The 25,491-nt window shown below is 35.9% G+C and overlaps 1 protein-coding gene across 13 annotated transcripts in view; it reads left to right on the plus strand.

Moving 5' to 3' along the window:
- Positions 1-386: 386 nt before the first annotated feature.
- The window catches only part of elavl2 (ELAV like neuron-specific RNA binding protein 2), a 161,317-nt gene continuing 136,212 nt past the window's right edge, over positions 387-25,491 (plus strand). For 4 of the 13 annotated variants that reach the window (XM_062065218.1, XM_062065207.1, XM_062065209.1 and 1 more), the window contains exon 1: positions 6,237-6,371. In XM_062065218.1, coding sequence (XP_061921202.1) covers positions 6,349-6,371 — 23 coding nt within the window. In that variant the 5' untranslated portion in view covers positions 6,237-6,348. Of the gene's footprint in view, positions 426-5,201; positions 5,590-6,090; positions 6,372-25,491 lie in introns of those variants that run through there. The other 9 variants (XM_062065211.1, XM_062065216.1, XM_062065213.1 and 6 more) reach the window with 9 other exon arrangements.

Raw genomic sequence — 25,491 nt, forward strand, 5'->3', positions numbered from 1 at the left:
TGCCTTTAAGACCCCACCCTTCTGGCCCCTCCCACTTCAAAAAGTGCTTGCCCCACCAAGCAGGTGAACACTGGCATGATGTTTCCTCTGCTGCTTTGCTTTGGACGCTTTTGAACACAAACTAACACTTTTTTAAGACCAACATTGTTTTCTTAAGTTCCCAATGACACTATATTATACAAAAAACATATTAGATAGTAATTCTAACATGGCAGTCCTAATCCAACAGACCAGGAAAAGTAAGTTAGCACAGCAAAAACAACACTTTCCACACCTGTTTAAGTGTCATTTATGTACATGTTATATTTCTATTTTAAATATGAGTATACTGTTGCCTCGAGAGGTCATATATGTCCATTTTGACATGTACTTTGTTGTCTCTTTAGTGCACTTAAAATTGTGGTTTTGAGGAGTCTATTAAGAAGGTAAGCTGTTTATTGTCTATTTTCCAACAATAATTAGCAAGTCAAAAATGATTAGTCAGCATCCCTCATTTTTATCCATCTGTCTTTAAAAATGTTTTACCAAAACAAACATTTTCTGTGCTATCTAAATTTTAATGATCTAATTGATATTTGTGAGCATGAATTACGTATTTGCCTCCTAAAGCCACAGCATTGGGACTTAAAAGGAGGGCTGTCATTAAAAGGCAACCTATCCTACATTTCCCACTTTTGAGACTTATGTACACTACCGTTCAAAAGTTTGGGGTCACCCAAACAATTTTGTGGAATAGCCTTCATTTCTAAGAACAAGAATAGACTGTCGAGTTTCAGGTGAAAGTTCTCTTTTTCTGTCCATTTTGAGCGTTTAATTGACCCCACAAATGTGATGCTCCAGAAACTCAATCTGCTCAAAGGAAGGTCAGTTTTGTAGCTTCTGTAACGAGCTAAACTGTTTTCAGATGTGTGAACATGATTGCACAAGGGTTTTCTAATCATCAATTAGCCTTCTGAGCCAATGAGCAAACACATTGTACCATTAGAACACTGGAGTGATAGTTGCTGGAAATGGGCCTCTATACACCTATGTAGATATTGCACCAAAAACCAGACATTTGCAGCTAGAATAGTCATTTACCACATAAGCAATGTATAGAGCAGGGGTCACCAACGCGGTGCCCGCGGGCACCAGGTCGCCCGTAAGGACCAGATGAGTCGCCCGCGGGCCTGTTCTAAAAAAAAAAAAATTTTTTTTTTTTTTTAATTTCATTAAATCTACATAGAAAAAACACAAGATACACTTTCAATCAGTGCATCAACCCAAACAACCTCCCCCATGCACACTCATCCACACCCACTCACACAAAGGGGTTATTTATTTCTGCTACCAATATTCTGGTTCCCACAACATAGACAACACATCTGCAAGGGACACAGTCCCTGAAGCACACATGATTGTATAGGCTGCTGGTCCACTAACATTTTCATTAATTACTATTTTTTATGTAATTTTTTTTTATATTGTTTTACTTTCTTTTTTATCCAAGAAAATGTTTTTTATTTATGTATCTTATTTTATTTTATTTTTTAAAAAAGGGCCTTATCTTCAACAGACCAGGTTGTCAATGAAATAAGATTTGTTTAAAGGGTTTTTTAAACCAGGCCCAGTCCAGATAATGTCCAAGTCGGACTCAGCAACACACACCTTCATTCATGTACACAGAAAAAAATTAGGGAACACAACAGATTGCATATAATTTATAAACAAAATTACATTTTCAAAATAAGCATTTATGTACAGTCCAGATTATGTCCAGGTCACTCAAATTAGGGAACACAACAACAGATATCATATAATCTATAAACATAATTATACTTTCAAAATAAGCCTTTGAGGACTTCTCATCTTTTTTTAAATGTTTTTTGGCATCATTATCGTTTTCAACCATGTAACTTTCTAAAGTTAGAAAATACTGAATAAATGTTTTAAAGAAAGTAATACTAAGTGAATATCTGTTTTTGGCCTTAAAAATAAACATTTTACCGAGTACTATAATTAAATTGACTAAATCATGATTGTCAATGAACTCTCCTAAAATAACAGAAACCACATTAAGCTTCATAAACAAACCAATCCTTAAACACATTTTTTCAACTTCCACCCAAAACAAAGACACAATATGACAATACCAAAACAAATGCAGGGTGGATTCAGGCTCCTGACAACAAAATTGGCAATCATCTGACTCTGTCATATTCCATAATTTTAACATTTTCCCTGTAAGTAAGAAGTTATAAATAATTTTAATTTGAAAATAACGATTTTGCACATCGATAGTGGTTTTATAGATTAGTTTGAATATGGCATCCCATGGCAACGGGCAGTCAAAAAAGTCCTCCCATTTTCCATTTGTGTTGTATGAGGCAGCCTTCAAAGATTTCTTTATTAAATAAAAATTATATATTTTCTATTTATTTTAGTTCCTTTTTGCCAACTAGAATTTCTTATTAGAGGTTTACAAACTAATAATTTAGTAGTTCCATAATTAATTATTTGTTTCCATCTTTTTCCAATTACTCCAGTTAGTTGATAAAATGAAAAGCTTGAGCAAGCATCATCATACATAGCTCTAAATTCATCATACTTCATAATTTTACCATTCTCATTGATAATATCATTGACAAAAATGATTCCTCTTTCAAACATATTTTTCCAAAAGAAAGGCTTTCCATCTATTACAATATTAGAGTTCATCCATATTAACTGCTGCAAAATATCGTCTCTTTTTTCTGGCACATAAAATTGAAAACACCACTATGAGTGGATTGTTTCCTTTCCCAGCAGACTCTCTGGGAGGGGATCACTTGTAAAAAAGGATACAATTTCTTTTGATACAGTACATGTTTTTTGTCCAACAGGACATTTGTGTACCACTCAATGTTTAAATACATCTTTGGAACAATTGATGCTTTTAAAGACAGACACATAGCTTCAAGGTTGAGAAGTTTCAGGCCCCCATATTCATACTCTTTGTACAAAACCTTTCTTTTAATCTTTTCTGGTTTGCCGTTCCAGACAAAATCGAAGAACCTCCGCTCATAAATCTTAAAAAAGTTTTGTGATGGAGCTGGTAATGACAAAAACAAATAAATAAATTGAGGAATAATTAACGAGTTGGCAATAGACATTTTACCATACAAGGTTAGGGATTTCCCTTTCCATAATTGCATAATTTTGTCCAGCTTTCTTAGTCGATTATCATAATTTACTGAGCCTAGATCTTCCAGATTTTCTGGGACAACAACACCAAGTATGTTAACTGGTCCATCTGTCCACAAAACAGGCACTTTGCATTCCATTCGAAAGGACGTTCCCTTTAGATTTCCGATCCTTAACATTTTACATTTATCATAATTAAGCTTAAGGCCAGATTGCTGTGAAAATATGTCCAAATGATTAAGAAGGTTCCGCAAACAATGAGGAAAAATCTCATCTTTGTGAATTAGCCTTTTCTGACATGAACTTGATCAAGAACAAACACAGAACATGCCTCACTGATGCACATCTGCAAGACTCACTCAGAGTTGCAGTGTCAAGTTACACACCAGAGTACAACACACTAGTTAACAGCAAGCAATGCCAGGCTTCCCACTAACTGACAAAGAAACAGATAACAGATTTGGTGTCCAGTTCAAAGTGTGACATGATTTAAAAATTTGAGAGTTTACTTTTGTATTTTACATGAGTTATTATTTGTACAAACATGGTGCAAAGTAATTCATGATTTGTTAAAAAATGTTAGTGGCTAGCTAGTTAAAATGGGATATTGTGATTTCACAAGACTGTCTTAGAAGTGATCATTTGAAAATGTTCAATTTGAAAAATGTGCACTTAGAGAAAATATAAAAATAAAGTGTTGCATATTGATAATTATCTGTTTCTATATATATTTATTGTGAGAAATCATTAAGATGATCAGTGTTTCCACAAACATAAATATAATTAATTATTAATAATAACAGAGTTAAAGGTAAATTGAGCAAATTGGCTACTTCTGGCAATTTATTTAAGTGTGTATCTAACTGGTAGCCCTTCGCATTAATCAGTACCCAAGAAGTAGCCCTTGGTTTCAAAAAGGTTGGTGACCCCTGGTATAGAGTGTATTTCTTTAATGTTAAGACTAGTTTAAAGTTATCTTCATTGAAAAGTACAGTGCTTTTCCTTCAAAAATAAGGACATTTCAATGTGACCCCAAACTTTTGAAAGGTGGTGTATATTATATGGCAGTGCCCCTTCATGAGGTCACTTTTTTCTCTTTTTTTTTATATCACAGAAAGCCAAATTGAAGTGTTTTGTTTTAACTTACTCAAAATGTTAATGACGTTTTTCATGATGCTACTTTTTTTTTTCAATATTGCAAAAAAGCATTCTTTGACCCTATGAACTGAGGGCTTGCTCAATTTGCTGATGTCTCATGTGGGGTCATGCAAAGCGACAATCATTAAACTAATTAGAAAATGTTGCAAAAAAGCAATACATGCAGTTAATTTTGTTTATTGGCAAACTGACACATTGTGACTTCTTGACTGAGGTCAGTGGTTCTCAAACTTGTTCATCCAACTACCACCTCAGAAAACACTCAAGTCCCACCGTAATGACCAAAATTAAAATACAGTAGCATAGTAGGCCTAAGTATTCTTTAAAACAAGGCAAATGTTCTACTTAACACGTATATGTAATATATTTGGCCACTGTAACATTACACACAGTTTGAACAGTAACATTGTGTTTAAATATAGGAAAATAATACCCAGTCAATCTTATAGGTATGTGTCAAATTGAAGCAAAAGGCACAGTTAAACAGATTAGTATTTTTTTTTTTAAATAAGTGCTGCAAAAACAAAACACAAAAACAGAAAAAGGAGCATCTTTGCTGAAGTATTGGTGAGCATTACTGAAATGTTTTGTGGCAGCACTCCTTTTTATGACTAAATCCCCTCTCCTTTCATTTGTGTTACAACACACTGCTCTTCTAAAAAAAAAAATTATATATACTTTAAAAAAATCCCCGTTTGTAAAAAAAAGAGGCGTTTGCAAACACATGGGCGGGACTCAATTATTGCTTGAAGGGCTGTGGCGTGAGGGGTCGTCTTCTGGAGCGCCTTTGTTGTATACATCCGCGTTATGGCTGCAAGGAGACAGAAAGAGGCTGTGATTCGGCTCCGTTTATATTCGCCGGCTGGAACTATTTTCCTTTTTAAAAACGAAGGCTCCTTCAGTGCGCCGCTTTTCTTTTCCGCTTTGCACTCAGTGATGTCGCCTGTTTTTGTGGCCCGCCTGTAAAGCGCGAGACAGGCACAACAACCGAGGGCGTCTTCCTTTTTTTTTTTTAATTATACATTATTTGGTTCCTTTTTAAAAAAAAAAAAAATTCTGTTGTCCCCACCTTGTACCCTTATCTCCCCTTTACTCCTAGCCCTTTCTCCTTCTTTTGTTCCATGCTGAAAGGAATTGTGTGTTGTTTGATTTAATAAATATTTCAGTTCCTTCTCATTTTCTATCGTTTTGCGTTTTATGTTGACCAAAAAAACAGATCATTTGACTTATTTCCATTGCAAGATCTAAGGAGTTGAATTAAAAAGAACGGTAAGATGTTTTTGTTTTGTTCGTTTTTAAACATTTGTCACGTTGTCGCTAGTGAAGTTGATGATGGTGCATGCAACGAGGCGTTCACGTTCCCCCCGACGTGATTGTATTGCTTCAAGTTGAGTGGACTCTTTTCCAAATTATTTGCATGTTGTGTGTAGTTTGCAAACATTGCAAGCGTTTTGGGTGATTGCATTACATTTTAGAGAATATTATCAGAATATAATGCTGTGCTTTTAATATATTCCAGTGAAATGTTAGGTTTCGTATTCTCTTCTAGTGTTGCGTTTTTGTGTCTTCTTGTGATGCCCTCTGTCGCTTTTACCAAAGTATATGATTTTGTACATTGCCCTGCCTGTCTCATTTCAATGATACATTAATATGTATCAACTTGGCGCATTAAATCCTAGAAAATAGTGTTGTATGGTAGCTTCATGTCGCCATATTGAGCCCATTGCGTTCATTGACGACACCTGCAGCCAATCGGATAATTAATTCATTTCCTGGATTAGCCGCAGCGCGCTCTCTGATAGGCAGAGAGCTCTGATTAGTTTACATGAGCTCGCCTGCGACCACGCCGACGCCCCCCTAAACCACCCCCCTTTAATTTACGAAGAAGTTTGACGTGAGCAGACTCTAAACCACCTGCTTAAACACCTCAAAAGGTAAGACGCCATTAAGTGTAATGTCTAATTGATTTTTAAAAAGGATAAAACACGGCGGAGTGAGGCTACACCCAACAGTTCGCTTCACTTCCACATGCCACTTGCTAGCTTGGAAAGGTGGGCTGCAATTTCTGTAACCACTGTCTTAATTAATCCACTAAATATGTATTCCATCCAACCTATGTTTGCTTGTATGTAAAACATGAGCGCGGCACGTCTTCGTGGAGGTTTGAAACACAACTCTGCTGACGATCATTTTGGCTAGTGTCCACAACAGCGCATGCGCAAGGAGCACACACGAGGCTTTAACTTGTAAATGGTGCTAGTTTGCAAATAAATGCTTTGAGGTGTTGCGTGTCCAGTTGTTTAAGTTACTGTGTTCATGCATACTTCTGTACGACACCGATGTTGCTCGTTAGTTAATTAACTGGAATCACCCTTCGAAGTTGTTTTCAAGGTATTACTCTTTTAACAAACCGTGTTGAATGTGTATATCTGGTCGTCTTAGTATTATTTTTCTATATTACACCTGCTCAGTGGCCTTGTAGGTCGTGAGTTCAAACCCCGGCCAAGTCGTACCAAAGACTATAAAAATGGGACCCATTACCTCCCTGCTTGGCACTCCGCATCAAGGGTTGGAATTGGGGGGGTTAAAATCACCAAAATGATTCCCGGGCGCGGCCACCGCTGTTGCTCACTGCTCCCCTCACCTCCCAGGGGTTGAACAAGGGGATGGGTCAAATGCAGGGGTTAATTTCACCTCACCTAGTGTGTGTGTGACAATCATTGGTACTTTAACTTTTTATTGTTGGCTAGCTTTTGTTAATACACAGTTGTAATAGAACATGTGCACAATGTATTGGCATTTAGAAAGTGTGGTGTACTCTGGGGCTTGACACTTCAATAGTTTAGTTTTTTTGCAGTTTTATTTTAAATCAATTGTGGGTGAAAAAAAAAAAATCACTTGCATTGTGCCAGTGTTATGCAACATTTGAATCATATTCAATTCCACTAAACTGCGCTGGTGTTTGCAAATAAAAGCTCTGCTGTGTATAAAAATGTTTGCTCTTTCAATGCATTTTTGTCACTGATTGGTTGTTTGGTGTGAAACAGATGTTGCTCATTAAGCTAACTACAGTCCCCACATTCGTTCAATTGACGTTCAGTATTGCTGTCTGTAAACACACCATAAATATTACGATTGAATGTATGTTTTATGTAGACTTTTTTTTTTTTGTGCTTTTTTCCTACATGTTTTTGCAAGTTGACCAACTAGGCATTCATGTATGTTAATATTCATATTTATGTGCGCAATTTAGGTGTATTTAAAGAGTGGTGTGTACATTATGGCTTATTTGTAGAAATGTAATGTTCTCGCTAATTTTTAGATTTTTTTTTTATTTTGTTAAATATAATTAATTCACATCAGTTGCACAAGTATGTTAAATTAATTTAGTTCAACAAAATTGTCCTGGTGTTTTAAAATAAACATGGAGTTGAATGTGTGTTTGCTGTATTTTCTTGTCACAAATGCAGATGTTTCTGTTTAGCCAAGCAACCCGATTGATCTAGAATTGTAGTTTAAATTGGATTATATTCATTACTACCTATAATTAATGAATGGTTATTTTGTTTAATTTGGTAATTTGGTAATTTTAGCAGCCTTTTCCAGTATTGTAGTGTTGGGTAGAAATTTGAGTTGTATTGATGCAGAGTTGTACATACTGACAAAGCTACCAATAGCACTACAGTTATCCCCCTTAGGTAAAAGTAGGGCTGTAAACCTTGTCTAATGGTTACCTGTCTAATGTGACCACTTACTTTATTTATTTTTTTACTACACAGAGCGGCCACTTGTCAAAATTTGCTGCAATGATGAGTTGGTAGATGTAGTCAAACTTGTCATTTGTTTACTCTTTTTAGGATAAACTTTCTATATGAATTGCTTTCTTCCATAATATTAAAGTTTAACCATTAATACCAGAAATTATCGATGACACTCTCTTGTGGTCTATGTAAACTTCTTACGGACGTTCACATATAGTGCGGGCAGTGGCCAACATATTACACTTAGGTTGGCGTGCATATTTATATTGTCCTGCACCAATGCGCACTCTCCCTTGCTGTCTCAACCACGCATCGCCATTAAGAACATCTCATCCCTTGTGCTTCCCCGTTGGATTATGTTGCTCCTATCCTTTATATAGTGGCCACTTTTGAAGTTTCCTTTGAGTGATCACTATAGAGGGTTTGATTGTGCAGTAGTATATTTCATTGATGGGGCGGCGATTGTGGTAAATATCAAAATCATGATTAATTTAACCATCTACCTCGATTTCAGTTACTCCATCATAGGAATGTAATAATATAAAAATTTCATATCACAGTTATTGTGACCCTTATATTAATAATCATTATAGCAGTATTGTTGAATGTGCTCAAGTACTTATACACACAATTCAATCTTTTGACCCAAGTTTTTTTTTTTTAAACAATAACTAAAATAGACGCACTGTAAATAAACACACTATTTTCTGTGTTGTTTCTTATGCTTCACTTGATAATGTTTTAGGATAAGTATTATCTGTTGTAATGACAAGCTTTTTTATTTTAAATATTGGTTTGTACTTTGGCACTTTATAATTTATTTACATGAAAAGTGCGCAACAAATACAATCTAATATATCTGGCATCTGTTGTGTGTGTGTGTGTACTGTAACTTTTTTAAATCTAAGTTTATATTAGGGTATGTTGTTTCTTAATGGGGAAATATGTCTTATTTTCGTGTTAGCAGTTAGGTTAGCGAGCTGGTGCCAGTCAATCTGTTAGTTTATCAAAGTTCAGTTAATCATCATGGTTTTCCATCATTTGCATTTAAAACAGTAATACTAATTGTCGTGAGTTATACCGCAGTTATCATTATTACCGTTTATCGTTACATTTCTATTTCTCCTTTTTATTTTTTTATTTTTATCATTAAAGCAAACAGTCAACATAACATTAAAGTAAATTATGAATTGGAAAGGAGCAGGAAGTATCATTTTAACATCTGCCTCCTACTCACACAAATTACGTTTTTTTTCTTCAATTTAGAATGCTACACTTCACGACATGCAACAAAATAAATAAAACATAATTGTATTTAAAATCATATCTTTTCATCATGATTTTCACATTTATTTAAATAGACAGTTTTACATTTTGTTTCCACAGTTAAGTTTGGTCCTTTGAAATGCGTGGTTCCATTGTCATTGTTTAAAACTACATCTCAGTTCCTTTTAGATTATAATTACTTTATTTTTACAAATCTGTTTTAAATGTTTGGTAGAAAATATCTACAGTATGTGCTTCATATGTGATTTTTAGTATATTGTACTCTACCATCCCTACTCCTACATCCCCTAATGCATGATTATCCCATTCTTTATTTTTCTGGCAGCATTTACGTGATGCCACAACTGTCTTACTGTCATGTAACTACACAACCAGTAGTGTAGTTTAAGGGGATTGTGTATTAGTCGAGAAATAACAGACACAGCATTGTCACGTCAGTTATACGCTCTAAATGTCGGGATTAAATTTTTTCCCCCCAATTAATTGCCCAGCCCTATCTATTAGTGGGGACTGTGTGGCTCGGTTGGTGGAGCGTCCGTGCCAGCGACCTGAGGGTTCCTGGTTCGATCCCTGGCTTTCACCATCCTAGTCATGTCCGTTGTGTCCTTGAGCAGGACACTTCACCCTTGCTCTTGATGGGTCGTGGTTAGGGCCTTCCATGGCAGCTCCCGCCGTCAATGTTGTGAACGTGTGTATGAATGGATGAATGTGGAAATGGGGCCAAAGTGCTTTGAGTAGTTGAAGGTAGAAGAGCGCTACACAAGTATAACCTATTTACCATTAGTGTTAAAGTTTGCTAGTGTTTTTGTGCCTAATTTTGTGACAGTTAAGGTGAAGTTAGCACTTTGTGGCTTGGATAGTTATTAAGCAGTTACTCTAGGTCAGGGGTGTCCAAACTTTAACCGGCAAGGGCCGCATTCAGTAAAACGGAAGGATGCGGGGGCCATTTTTGACACATTTTGTTCGCTAAAGATGCTAAAAGCCAACCAGTGTATGTCAATATATGCTCAGCTAGCTGAACAAAACATCCCTGTTAGCTTTGTGTTGTAGGTGACAAAGAAAATAAGTGTCATCTAACAACGAGGGCTGTCAAAATTAACGCCATCAATCACCAAAAATATTGCATTAATCATGTAAAGACGCAGATTAGTCAGTTTATTTTGCTCCTTTACCGTAAACGGACTCTTAACAATGAAATTACATTTGTAACCAATTATTTAGGCCTTTTTAATTGAATTAAAATTTTGAAGTTAAATGAAATCATGCAAGCTAGTTAGTTGTGATTAATCATGATTAATCCAATTTCCGAAGTGTGATTAATCTGACTTTAAAAGTGTATTGTTTGACAACATTACTAATAACGTCTCGGTAATATTGATTGATTGATTGAGACTTTTATTAGTAGGTTGCACAGTACATATTCCGTACAATTGACCACTAAATGGTAACACCCGAATAAGTTTTTCAACTTGTTTAAGTCGGGGTCCACGTTGATCAATTCATGGTATAAATATATACTATCAGCATAACACAGTCATCACACAAGTTAATCATCAGAGTATGTACATTGAATTATTTACATTATTTACAATCCGGGGGGTGGGATGTGGAGGGAGTTGGGGCGGGGGGGTTTAGGTTTGGTTGATATCAGCACTACAGTCATCAACAATTATATCATCTGAGAAATATACATTGAAACAGTGTAGGTCTTACTTCGTAGGATAGGTACAGCGAGCGGTAAACATAGTGAGCTCAGAAAGCATAAGAACAAGTATATACATTTGATTATTTACATTTGATTAATTACAATCCGGGGACGTGGGATGTGGTGGGGGGAGGGTGGTAGTCTAAATAATAAACTCATTCAATTTCTACAACCTACCCAAGGGCCATTAGCAAACAAGCGGCAGGCCGAAACCGGCCCCCGGGCCGCACTTTGGACACCCCTACTCTAGGTTAACAATAAATGAATGTCAGCCTCGCCTAGGGCAGCTGTGGCTACACATTTAGCTTACCAACCACCAAGTGTGAATGTGGACTGAATGAATTATGGGTTCTCAGTGTCACGTGCTTTGAGTCACCAGAAATAACCCTATATACATTTAATCCATTATTATTTTTCTTAATGGTAATCATTTTGTGAGTGACTTTATTCACTTCCAATGTGCCAGTAGGGATGGGTTATATCAGGGGTCACCAACCTTTTTGAAACCAAGGGCTACTTCTTGGGTACTGATTAATGCGAAGGGCTACCAGTTAGATACACACTTAAATAAATTGCCAGAAGTAGCCAATTTGCTCAATTTACCTTTAACTCTGTTATTATTAATAATTAATGATATTTATCTTTGTGGAAACACTGATCATCTTAATGATTTCTCACAATAAATATATATAGAAACAGATAAATATCAATATGCAACACTTTATTTTTATAATTTCTCTAAGTGCACATTTTTCAAATTGAACATTTTCAAATGATCACTTCTAAGACAGTCTTGTGAAATCACAATATCCCATTTTAACTAGCTAGCCACTAACATTTTTTAACAAATCATGAATTACTTTGCACCATGTTTGTACAAATAATAACTCATGTAAAATACAAAAGTAAACTCTCAAATTTTTAAATCATGTCACACTTTGAACTGGACACCAAATCTGTTATCTGTTTCTTTGTCAGTTAGTGGGAAGCCTGGCATTGCATGCTGTTAACTAGTGTGTTGTACTCTGGTGTGTAACTTGACACTGCAACTCTGAGTGAGTCTTGCAGATGTGCATCAGTGAGGCGTGTTCTGTGTTTGTTCTTGATCAAGTTCATGTCAGAAAAGGCTGATTCACAAAGATAAGATTTTTCCTCATTGTTTGCGGAACCTTCTTAATCTTTTGGACATATTTTCACAGCAATCTGGCCTTAAGCTTAATTATGATAAATGTAAAATGTTAAGGATCGGAAATCTAAAGGGAACGTCCTTTCGAATGGAATGCAAAGTGCTTGTTTTGTGGACAGATGGACCAGTTAACATACTTGGTGTTGTTGTCCCAGAAAATCTGGAAGATCTAGGCTCAGTAAATTATGATAATCGACTAAGAAAGCTGGACAAAATTATGCAATTATGGAAAGGGAAATCCCTAACCTTGTATGGTAAAATGTCTATTGCCAACTCGTTAATTATTCCTCAATTTATTTATTTGTTTTTGTCATTACCAGCTCCATCACAAAACTTTTTTAAGATTTATGAGCGGAGGGTCTTCGATTTTGTCTGGAACGGCAAACCAGAAAAGATTAAAAGAAAGGTTTTGTACAAAGGGCCTGAAACTTCTCAACCTTGAAGCTATGTGTCTGTCTTTAAAAGCATCAATTGTTCCAAAGATGTATTTAAACATTGAGTGGTACACAAATGTCCTGTTGGACAAAAAACATGTACTGTATCAAAATAAATTGTATGATGAATTTAGAGCTATGTATGATGATGCTTGCTCAAGCTTTTCATTTTATCAACTAACTGGAGTAATTGGGAAAAGATGGAAACAAATAATTAATGATGGAACTACTAAATTATTAGTTTGTAAACCTCTAATAAGAAATTCTAGTTGGCAAAAAGGAACTAAAATAAATAGAAAAATATATAATTTTTATTTAATAAAGAAATCTTTGAAGGCTGCCTCATACAACACAAATGGAAAATGGGAGGACTTTTTTGACTGCCCGTTGCCATGGGATGCCATATTCAAACTAATCTATAAAACCACTATCGATGTGCAAAATCGTTATTTTCAAATTAAAATTATTTATAACTTCTTACCCACAGGGAAAATGTTAAAATTATGGAATATGACAGAGCCACATGATTGCCGATTTTGTTGTCAGGAGCCTGAATCCACCCTGCATTTGTTTTGGTATTGTCATATTGTGTCTTTGTTTTGGGTGGAAGTTGAAAAAATGTGTTTAAGGATTGGTTTGTTTATGAAGCTTAATGTGGTTTCTGTTATTTTAGGAGAGTTCATTGACAATCATGATTTAGTCAATTTAATCATAGTACTCTGTAAAATGTTTATTTTTAAGGCCAAAAACAGATATTCACTTAGTATTACTTTCTTTAAAACATTTATTCAGTATTTTCTAACTTTAGAAAGTTACATGGTTGAAAACGATAATGATGCCAAAAAACATTAAAAAAAAGATGAGAAGTCCTCAAAGGCTTATTTTGAAAGTATAATTATGTTTATAGATTATATGATATCTGTTGTTGTGTTCCCTAATTTGAGTGACCTGGACATAATCTGGACTGTACATAAATGCTTATTTTGAAAATGTAATTTTGTTTATAAATTATATGCAATCTGTTGTGTTCCCTAATTTTTTTCTGTGTACATGAATGAAGGTGTGTGTTGCTGAGTCCGACTTGGACATTATCTGGACTGGGCCTGGTTTAAAAAACCCTTTAAACAAATCTAATTTCATTGACAACCTGGTCTGTTGAAGATAAGGCCCTTTTTTAAAAAATAAAATAAAATAAGATAAATAAATAAAAAACATTTTCTTGGATAAAAAAGAAAGTAAAACAATATAAAAATAATTACATAAAAAATAGTCATTAATGAAAATTTTAGTGGACCAGCAGCCTATACAATCATGTGTGCTTCAGGGACTGTGTCCCTTGCAGATGTGTTGTCTATGTTGTGGGAACCAGAATATTGGAAATAAATAACCCTTTTGTGTGAGTGGGTGTGGATGAGTGTGCATGGGGGAGGTTGTTTGGGTTGATGCACTGATTGAAAGTGTATCTTGTGTTTTTTCTATGTAGATTTAAAAAATTATTATTATTTTTTTTTAATTTAAAAAAAAAAAAAAATTTTTTAGAACAGGCCCGCGGGCGACTCATCTGGTCCTTACGGGCGACCTGGTGCCCGCGGGCACCGCGTTGGTGACCCCTGGGTTATATGTTCTAAAATCTATATTGCGATATACAGTATATTGCAGCCTTCAGCATACCACAGTAAATCACAATATATTTGTAAATAAATTGAGCCATTCCAAAATGGGTTTCATATATGATCACAATATATTATTTGTATATAAATAGAACAATTTCAATATGGGTTACAAAGGCAAAAATTTACATCCGGGTAAATTTGTTATAAGCCCCACTCACAGGCGCCCGCCCCTCACACTAAAATACTGCCATTATTTTCATACCGTAGAAAAAAGAAACAGTATATACTGTGTAAAATACATTGAAAAGTTGCCCTCCTCTCGGCATCTGTGTAAATGCAGCCCCTTTAATTTAAAGAGATTAAGTTTTAGTTTTAAATGTGTTTAACATTTTTACATTGTTTAAATGTTTTCCATGGTTATTACCTGTCTGGTTTGATAGCAAATGGGATTATAATCAGAAGAGGGGTACATTTTAAATGTTTACATTGAGTATATTTTTTTCTTAGTCTTGTTTGCGATAGATACTTGTTTTGTTGGCCAATTTTGCTCTTCGAAGCTAAGAGTAGTTGTCTTTACAGTATATATTATTGAGCCTACACTCTTCTAAATAAAGGCTGCCAACAAATGCAGGACAGCGACTGAATGCACCAAGGCCACTTAGTGCGGCAATGTGTGTCACTGAGAGGCTTCTGATTTTTTTGTTGTTGTCCTCCTTGCCCTGATGCGGTCATTAGATCATTGCTGTCTTTCAATTATCTGTAGGGTGGGTGGAGGAGGTTGGTCATGTGTGAGTCATTTAAGGCTGCAGCTAACGATTATTTTTCTATTGATTAATCTATAGATTATTTTTTCGATTAATCGTTAATCTATAGATTATTTTTCGATTAATCTATAGATCATTTTTCCTTTTACCGATTATTTTTTTATTCAAAATGAAGATGAAAAAATAAATGTAGGCCAGTTTTTTCAAAAGGCATGGCTTTTATTTACAAAAAAAAGAAGTATGGCCACTTAGTCAACATTGACAACAACATGACTAAATATTCTGTAACAATGTAAACATTTAAAACTTTTAACCTTTAACAAAATTAAAAGTACCTTATTTGCTTTTTAATGTGCAAATATAAAAGTCAACATCCAGTGCAAATCTTAATATTCTGCAATAGTATAAGCATTTCAAAAGTAAAAGTATTGCTTATTTTGCTTTAAAATGTGCAAAAATAAAGATAAACATCCAATACAAAAAAGTGTAAAACGAAATATTCTGTAACAGTGTAAACATTTCAACAAAAGTGAAAGTATTGCTTATTTGCTAAAATGTGCAAAAATAAAGATAAACATTCAATACAAAAAAGTGCCAATCTAAATATTCTGGAGCACTGTAAACATTAAGTATTGCTTTTAAAATGTGCAAAATAAACATCCAGTCCAACACAGTACACAATAACCAATTCTACTCATTCCAGTGAGTGACTAACAGTTGTAATGAAGAAAGGTTAGCATGTCTACATGCTCTGCTTCTTTTCTTGTTTACAATATTCCCAGCAGCTGAAAATAGGCGCTCAGAAGGGGTCGATGTGGCTGGAACTGAGAGCTAATTAGCCTTCACCTCAAGCCAGGACTGCGAGTGAGCTGAGCTGCAGTTGAAGTTTCTAGAAGGTCAACGGGCTCATAGTGATGTTACTAGTAGTTGACTGGGAGGTGTTTATTATCATTTGGGGAGAGTCCGCTGCCTGATGCTCACCTGCTAAACACCTATCTGCTCCACGCTGAAGCGCTGACTACATGCACTCTGAATACGCACTGCTGATTGGCTGGTAATGCTCTGAATACGCACTGCTGATTGGCTGATAATGCTTCGTGTGTACCAATCAGATGGTTGTGTGGGTGGGACAATGCTGCGTGCTGAGACAGAGGCAGAATGAGCAAAGCAGCTTGTTAAGACTTTAGCAGCTAAAGTTAGCTTTAGCTTAGAAACTCGTTCGGTACACCCCCGTACCGAACCGAAAGCCCCGTACCGAAACGGTTCAATACAAAACACGTACCGTTACACCCCTAGCAGATACAAATGACACATTCATGTTTTTGTGTAATGATGACAATGTATGCTCACGCGGACGATTTCAAATGTTCGTTCATAGCCGTTGTGCCGCTATTATAGGCCATTTATAGGCTCGACACAGTGTGCATACAACAACATTATTAGGCTGTGTATTGAAATACTTTCACACTTTTGACGACTTTTGGCGTGATTTTTCCCCCTTGCTCGCACCGCTCGCATCGTCTGCTTTGATCGTCTGCTTTGCGCTTCGCCATGACGGTAGCGTGACGTAAATATGCGACGCGTCGACGCACAAAAACGGCGTCGACGTATTTACGTAACCGATGACGTCGACTACGTCGACGCGTCGTTTCAGCCTTAGAGTCATTACCAGAATGCGACAATGTAGCTGTCCTTGAACTCTCAGTATAGCTCTTGTACACGTGTCAATAGCAGAGTGTAGTATTCTTTGTTGTATCTCAATATTATCTGTAGCTTTACAATTGACTGACAAGTAATGATGAGAATTGATCAGATTTTTCCGATTTTGTTTTATTCTGCTTAAAGATTGTTTTTTTTTTAAAACTATTTTCATTTGGAAAAAATTGTGTTTTTTTCCAACAACCTATCTGGACTCGATAAGAGAATCGATAAGGAATTGGTTCGATATGAGGATTCGATAATAGGCTCGAACTCGATAATTCCTTATCAAACATCATCCCTACTGTCATGTACTATATCTAAAGTTAAAATACCACTGATAGTCACACACACACTAGGTGTGGTGAAATTACTCTCTGCATTTGACCCATCCCCTTGTTCCACCACCTGGGAGGCTAGGGGAGCAGTAGCGGTGGCCGCGCTCGGGAATCATTTTTGGGTGATTTAACCCCCAATTCCAACCCTTGATGCTGAGTGCCAAGCAGGGAGGAATCTGTGTCTTTAACTTTTCACCTGTTGTCCGTGTGACTGTGCAGGATCGCTGTTTGTGTCGGGAATTTTTGTCAAACACTTTGTTCATACTTTTCATATATTATTAATCTAGAGTTCTCACATCCATGCTTTTGAACATATGACTCCATCTGCAGAGCCTGCCACTACTGCACCTTTGTTTCTTCTGAGACTTCCGCCCAATTTCCTGTTATATACTGTATCGGTGTCATTGACTTTGCAGCTGTTTTTGTTTGAGTGTGCGGCAGTGGTATGAGAGCATCTTTAGCTCTGCTAGCATGCTTTTGCATCTGACTTGGCCTTGGGTGTCCCATCTGTCATCCACACTCTTTTTCTGGATATTTTGAACTCGTGGGCTTTTAGTTTTTCAAGGACACGTCACGGAGCTTCCTTCGCTCGACGGCTTGTCACGCACACCCGCTTGGCTGATTGAATCCTCGGAGGAGTCAGTATAGTAAGGATTCGTGCCTCCTCGCTTTAAAGGGCTCAGTCACATCAGTGCACGCTGATCTCGCCATTGCCTTGAGGTGCGGCTGTGCTAGTTAGTCACCAAACAGTTTCACGCTCCAGAGTAGTGTGATGCTCGTATGTTTTCGAACACTACATATCAAATTTAATCTACTTTAAAGGTGTGACAGTCTTCTATTAAGATGTTTTTCTAATTCTTCCTGTTTGAAGAAGTACATGCTGGAATTAAAATCCTCTGATGGGCCGAATATGACCCCTGGGCTAAAGCAGTGGTGTCCAAACTTTGACTCGGGGGGCCACACTAAGCTTAAAAAAATGTGTCCGAATGCCAACTGCATGTACAGCAGCAATATATAGACATACACACACATATAGCCTATACATATACTGTAAATGTGTACATATACCAATATATACATATATGATACATTTGTGTGTGTGTGTGTGCGTGTGCGTGTGCGTGCGTGTGTGTGTGTGTGTGTGTGTGTGTGTGTGCAAATCTCACAATACATTAAACATATGTATGGTTCTTATTGCACTCAAAGAACTATTTTAGAAGATTAAAGTTAAAATTAAGACATAACTCATGCTTTTCTTGTTGCACTCAAAAGAACAATTTGCAATTTTATATATTACATGTAGCCTGCCATAATCTAGGATTAGGTTAGAATAGAAAGCTTTATTGTCATGTATTAAATGTTTCATGATTATTTTTGTCTGTGTTTTAAGACTAATACAATTATTAGTAAATACTAAAATATATACTATAGCTAAAAGTACTCCGATAGGACATGTAACATGTCAAACACGCATTGTTAAAGATAAAACACAAATTATAGCAATTTGTTACAAAATTCAGTCATTTCACTTGCATTAATTTGCGCTACGTGGCCGATTTGGACGGCACTAATTAATATTTGGCATCAAGCCAACCAGCTGTGTGCGCATCTACATATCTATGTGCTCAGCAGGAGAGGGAGTTAACTACATTAGCTTTACACTTATTGTGCAGGCCTGGGTTATTATTTCAATGTTTACTTAAATTTGAAGCACAGGTGGTCTTGCCACCTTTGGTTTAAAGCACTGCTTGCAACGTGGCGCTTCCGTGTTTAAAGCGTCAACTTGATTGATAGTTTTGAAGCCCAAATACCTCAATGTTGCACTTCAAGTACCCTTTTTACTAACCAGTAAAATTTCATTTTATTTGCGAAGTTTTCCTCCTCTCACTCTTTCTGCTTGTGCGCTATGTGAGTGAATTCAACATGTTCCTCGACTCAGCTTAGTCACTGCAACTCAACATCATGCAGAATTTAAAAAATACCTGTATTTTTCAAAGGCAGTATAGTACTGTTTTCAATTAATTGGTACCGCGGTACTTTATTCGTACTGATATACCATACACCCCTAATATGTACTGTATATGTACTCTGTGTATGTGTATTAGGGCTGGGCGATATGGCCTTTTATTAATATCTCAATATTTTTAGGCCATGTCACGATACACGATATATATCTCGATATTTTGCCTTAGCCTTGAATTAACACTTGATGCATATAATCACACCAGTATGATGATTCTATGTGTCTACATTAAAACATTCTTGTTCATACCGCATTAAGTCACAACTATGGTACCAGGTTAGCCCTAAGAGGTGCTTTCACCCGTCTTAAACCCAAAAGTGATGTTTTGAAAAAGACTGTAATGTATAGGGCAATCACTTACTGGAATCGACTTCCACAATATCTGGTATCAATCACCAGCAGAGTGGGTTTTAAGAATAGACTAAGAGGAGAAGTATTGCGGAAAGAGATTATTCTAGATTGTACCTAATGTCATGACTGTTTTTATTGACTATTTTATTGATTATGGGACAAGCAGTAGAAAATGGTGGATGGAACTTTTTTCGTCACTTACTGTTTGTCTTTGGTACACTAATGTATATATTTTAGGCCATTGGTTCTTTGTTTTATTTATTTTTTTGCAAAAATATATATACATCTATTTTTATATTGCTCTTTTTATCTTTGGTATGAACAATATGTAAACTCGAAGTTATTATTTTTTTGGTTCTTTGTTGTTGCTATTTTTGTATTACAACATTTTATTATTTGATCATGTTGTACTGCATTTTAATCTTTTGTTTTGTGATTGTGTGATGTTTTTTGCCTGGACCCCAGGAAGAATAGTCTCCACTGCGGTGTAGACTAATGGGGATCCTTAATAAACTAAACTAAACTAAATATATGCTAATTTTAAACTTTCATGCAGAGAGGGAAATCACAACTAAGTCAATTTACCAAAACTGTATTTATTAAGCAGTGGCACAAACATTCATGTAATTTCAAAACAGAAAGTGCAAAATTGTGAAGTTAAGCTCATTTTTATTTGACACTTATTGAAATATCTTAGTGACATCATGCACAAAAGTGCACTTTATTAGTTTTAAACTATTGTAGTGGCGTTCTGTACAAAAAGTGCACTTTAATTTAGTGTTGTTTTTATATGTCATCTTAGTGTATCATGCACAAAAGTTAACTCATAGTTTGTTTTAAAATGTCTCTGACAATCTTGCACTTTCTGTTTTGGAAATGACATGAATGTTTGTGCCACTGCTTAAAGGCCTACTGAAATGATTTTTTTTTATTCAAACGGGAATAGCAGATCCATTCTATGTGTCATACCTGATCATTTCGCGATATTGCCATATTTTTGCTGAAAGGATTTAATAGAGAAAATCGACGATAAAGTTCGCAACTTTTGCTCTCTGATTAAAAAAAAGCCTTGCCTGTACCGGAAGTAGCGTGACGTCACAGGAGCTAGTATTCCTCACAATTCCCCATTGTTTACAATGGAGCGAGAGAGATTCGGACCGAGAAAGTGATGATTACCCCATTAATTTGAGCGAGGATGAAAGATTCGTAGATGAGGAACGTTACAGTGAAGGACTTGAGAGACAGTGATGGACGTATCTTTTTTCGCTCTGACCGTAACTTAGGTACAAGCTGGCTCATTGGATTCCACACTCTCCTTTTTTTATTGTGGATCACGGATTTGTATGTTAAACCACCTCGGATACTATATCCTCTTGAAAATGAGAGTCGAATGCAAAATGGACATTCAGTGCCTTTTATCTCCACGACAATACATCGGCGAAATGCTTTAGCTACGAGCTAACGTGATAGCATAGAAACAAAAAAATAAACCTCTGACTGGAAGGACAGGTAGAAAATCAACAATACTATTAAACCGTGGACATGTAAATACACGGTTAATGCTTTCCAGGCTGGCGAAGGTTAACAATGCTGTGCTAACGACGCCATTGAAGCTAACTTAGCAACTTAGCAACGGGACCTCACAGAGCTATGCTAAAAACATTAGCTCTCCACCTACGCCAGCCAGCCCTCATCTACTCATCAACACCCGTGCTCACCTGCGTTCCAGCGATCGGCAGAAGGACGAAGGACTTCACCCGATGCGTTTGGCGGCCCGGAGACGTAGGAAGTCAAGGTGAGGTCGGCGGCTAGCGCGGCTGGCGCTCCAACAAAGTCCTCCTGGTTGTGTTGCTGTAGTCCGCTGCTAATACACCGATCCCACCTACAACTGTCTTCTTTGCAGCCTTCATTGTTCATTAAACAAATTGCAAAAGATGTCCAAAATACTGTGGAATTATGAAATTAAAACCGAGCTTTTTGTATAGGATTCTACGGGTACCATAACTTCCGTTACTCTGACTTCGTCACGCGCATACGTCATCATACCGCGACGTTTCAGCCGGATATTTCCCGGGAAGTTTTAAAAGTCACTTCATAAGTTAACCCGGCCGTATTGGCATGTGTTGCAATGTTAAGATTTCATCATTGATATATAAACTATCAGACTGCGTGGTCGGTAGTAGTAGGTTTCAGTAGGCCTTTAATAACTGTTTAATAAATACAGTTTTGGTAAATTGACTTAGTTGTGATTTCCCTCTTTGCATGAAAGTTTAAAATAAGCATATATAAATGAAGTATGAACAATAATGTTTTAATGTAGACACATAGAATCATCCTACTGCTGTGATTATATGCATCAAGTGTTCATTCAAGGCTAAGGCAAAATATCAAGATATATATCGTGTATAGTGACATGGTCTAAAAATATTGAGATATTAATAAAAGGCCATATCGCCCAGCCCTAATTGGAACACTGATAAAGTTTGTAGTTAAATACAGGACGAGTGAGCATCCCAGTCAACAAACTAAAGACTTTGTATACAAGTTGTGGCAACGTTCCCGAGACATCGCCTGCTGCATGGTAACGCAGTCCCAGCAGCTGACGGAAATACGCTAGTTGCATGTTCAAAATGAAACTGCAGCATCAAATATTTTTCTCCTCCAACAGCATTGCGCTCTTACTCGCACACCGAGATTCCACTGAAGTAGAACCGATTGAAATGAAGTGAAACGAAGTGATTGGCTCTGTTTACTCGGAGGAAAGATTTTCAAAGCAAAGTCCGTAAAGTTGCCGCCATGTTTTGCGAGCCGAACATATAGATTTATTCAGGAAGTAAGCATTGTTGCCTAAAATGCATAAATAAATGAATTTTTTTTTGTAATTAAAAATGTAAACGGTTATACTAACAGTCTGGTATTTTATCGCGGTTTATCATTATACCGTTAACCGTTACATCCCTACTGTATATATGTATGTGTATGTGTGTGTATATATGTATATTTATGTATTTATGTGTGTGTATATATATCAATCAAAGTTTATTTTTATAGCTCTTAAAGAAGGATGTAGACTGGGATCGTCGACTGGGAATTACAAAGTGCCTGCCTGCAAATTTATTTTATCTGAGTTTGATACAGTTTGTATTATTTGCACAGCTATGTTATTTATTTTATGTAGAAAGAATATTTTTCTATTTTATTTATGTTATGTAATTCTGTGCTACTTAAACACTTTATTTTCTTTGCTGTTAATACCCATCTTGACTAACTGGGTTACTAAAAGTGCCACTCACTGTTTACAGTACAGTTGTCATTCAGTTCAACTGTGTGTATGTGTGTGTGTGTGTGTGTGTGTGTGTGTGTTTGGGTATATATATGTATGTATGTATGTATATATGTGTATATATGTATGTGTGTGTATATATATATATATATATATATATATATATATATAAATATATATATATATATATATATATATATATATATATATATATATATATATATATTAGGGCTGCAACAACTAATCGATTAAAATCTATTATAAAAATAGTTGGCGATTCATTTAGTCATCGATTTGTTGGATCTATGCTATGCGCATGTGAAGAGGCTTTTTTTTTTTTTTTTTTTTTAAAGTGTTTTTAAAAAAAAAAAATTTATGAACCTTTTATTTATAAACTGCAACATTTACAAACAGCTGAGAAACAATAATCAAAATAAGTATTGTGCCAGTATGCTGTTTTTTTTCCCAATAAAATACTGGAAAGGATAAAAATGTAGATTGTCTCTTGTATCCGATTATTAATTGATTAATCAAAGTAATAATCAACAGATTAATCGATTATCAAATTAGTTGTTAGTTGCAGCCCTAATATATATATATATACATATATATATATATATGTATTTATGTATGTATGTATATTAGAGCTGCAACTAAAGATTAATTTGATAATCGATTAATCTGTCGATTGTTACTTCAATTAATCAATTAATAATCGGATAAAAGAGACAAACTACATTTCTATCCTTTCCAGTATTTTATTGAAAAAAAACAGCATACTGGCGCTATGTTCTTTCAACTTGCCAAATAAAACAAGGAAAATGTTACAAAAATGCACACTTTGGACACCCCTGCTATAGATAATAAAAAATTAAATCTATCGATAAAAAGCAGAGCCTGTGCGGCCAATGCGCGTTTATCACAACTCTCTCGCTCTCTTTGTCTCTCCCCCACCCTCACGAATGCTGCTGCGCGCACAATGTTTTGTTTTTAACCTTCTTAACCCTGAACGTACATTGAAAATACACGCAACCTTAACTCATTTGTGACACACACATACATAATACACACACATACATATATCTATATTAGGGTTGTAACGGTACGTGTATTTGATTTGTATCGAACCGTTTCGGTACGGGGGTTTTGGTTCGGTTTGGAGGTGTACTGAACGAGTTTCTAAGCTAAAGTCTTAACAAGCTGCTTTGCTTCTTCTGCCTCTGTCTCAGCACCCAGCATTGTCCCACCCACACAACCATCTGATTGGTTACACAAAAAGCGGTAACAGCCAATCAGCAGTGCGTATTCAGAGCGGCAACAGCCAATCAGCAGTGCGTATTTAGAGCGCATGTAGTCAGCGCTTAAGCGTCGAGCAGATAGGTGTTCAGCAGGTGAGCATAAGGCAGCGTACTCTCCCCAAATTATAATAAACACCTCCTAGTCAACTACTATTAACATCACTATGAGCCCGTTGACCTTCTAGAAATATAAAAGGCAGCTCAGCTCGCTCGCAATCCTGGCTTGAGGTGAAGGCTAATTAGCTTCAGTGTTTCCCATAAACTGCCAAGATACCTGTGGCGGTGGGGGCGTGGCTATGGGCGTGGTCACCATGACATCATCGAGTAATTTGCATACTGTACTACAATGATATGATTTTCTCTAAAAAGGCTCAAAAAATGTATACTTACTAATTAATAATAACAGTTTTGTTTTAAACGTCCATCCATCCATTCATTTTACAATATAATTACAACACTATGTACATATTTATATACAGATTTGAACAATAAGTTATTCACTGAAATATATTTATTAATTGTGGTTCTTACAAAAAATATATCTTATAAAATATAAAAGCTAATATGTCTCTTAAAGCTCTGCCCCTTTAATTAGTGCATACTAAATAATTTAACTTTAGCCTACTACTACAACCATATTATTTACCAGCAACATAAAGTGAAACAGAGGCAGAGGTGTCCTGCCACAGTCAGTAACAAATAAACAGAAAACAGTAGTGGTGGTAGATAGACACAGAGCTTCATCAAACATCTGATCCACTGAACAAAGAGCTCACTGACAAAGCTTAACCTATTGTTACTATAACAATCTACAAGGTTAATGTAGGTTGCTTCTCTTTCTTCCCCTCCATTTTTCTGCATTCTTTCGTCTCAAGTTATCATTACGTACAGGTATATGTATTGTTGCATTTGAACAACTGTATTGTTGATAATAAAGGTAAAGTATTGGTATTGTTCATTATCAATAGCGCTATTTCTATTGGTATTTGTATTGCTCCATTTGTAGTGTAATAATGCTCATTGTCATTTCTGTATTGTTTTATTTTCGCTAACTGCTTATTTGCTATTACTTTTACCATCATATTTGTACATGTCGTATTTGCTGATGTTGCTCTATTGTTGTTGTTTTTGTCTGTCTGTCTAATCCCCCTTTTGTCCCCACAATTTCCCCCTCTGTCTTCTTTTTTCTCTCTTTCTATCCCCTCCTGCTCCGGCCCGGCTGCACCAAATGATAATACAAATACATTTAATAAAGTCAAGTACAAATAAGGCAACAAGAGAAGTATCCTACACTTCTCTTTTGTAAAGTAAATTTGAACAGCCGATATGGGCATCTACATCAACTATATGATTTGCCTGAGAAGCTGGAAAGGACAAAAAAAAATAACATTTTTTTCTTTTTTTTTAAATTATTTTTTTTTTTTAAATTT

The sequence above is a fragment of the Entelurus aequoreus genome, linkage group LG12, assembly GCF_033978785.1.
Source record: "Entelurus aequoreus isolate RoL-2023_Sb linkage group LG12, RoL_Eaeq_v1.1, whole genome shotgun sequence".
NCBI classification, from domain to species: domain Eukaryota; kingdom Metazoa; phylum Chordata; class Actinopteri; order Syngnathiformes; family Syngnathidae; genus Entelurus; species Entelurus aequoreus.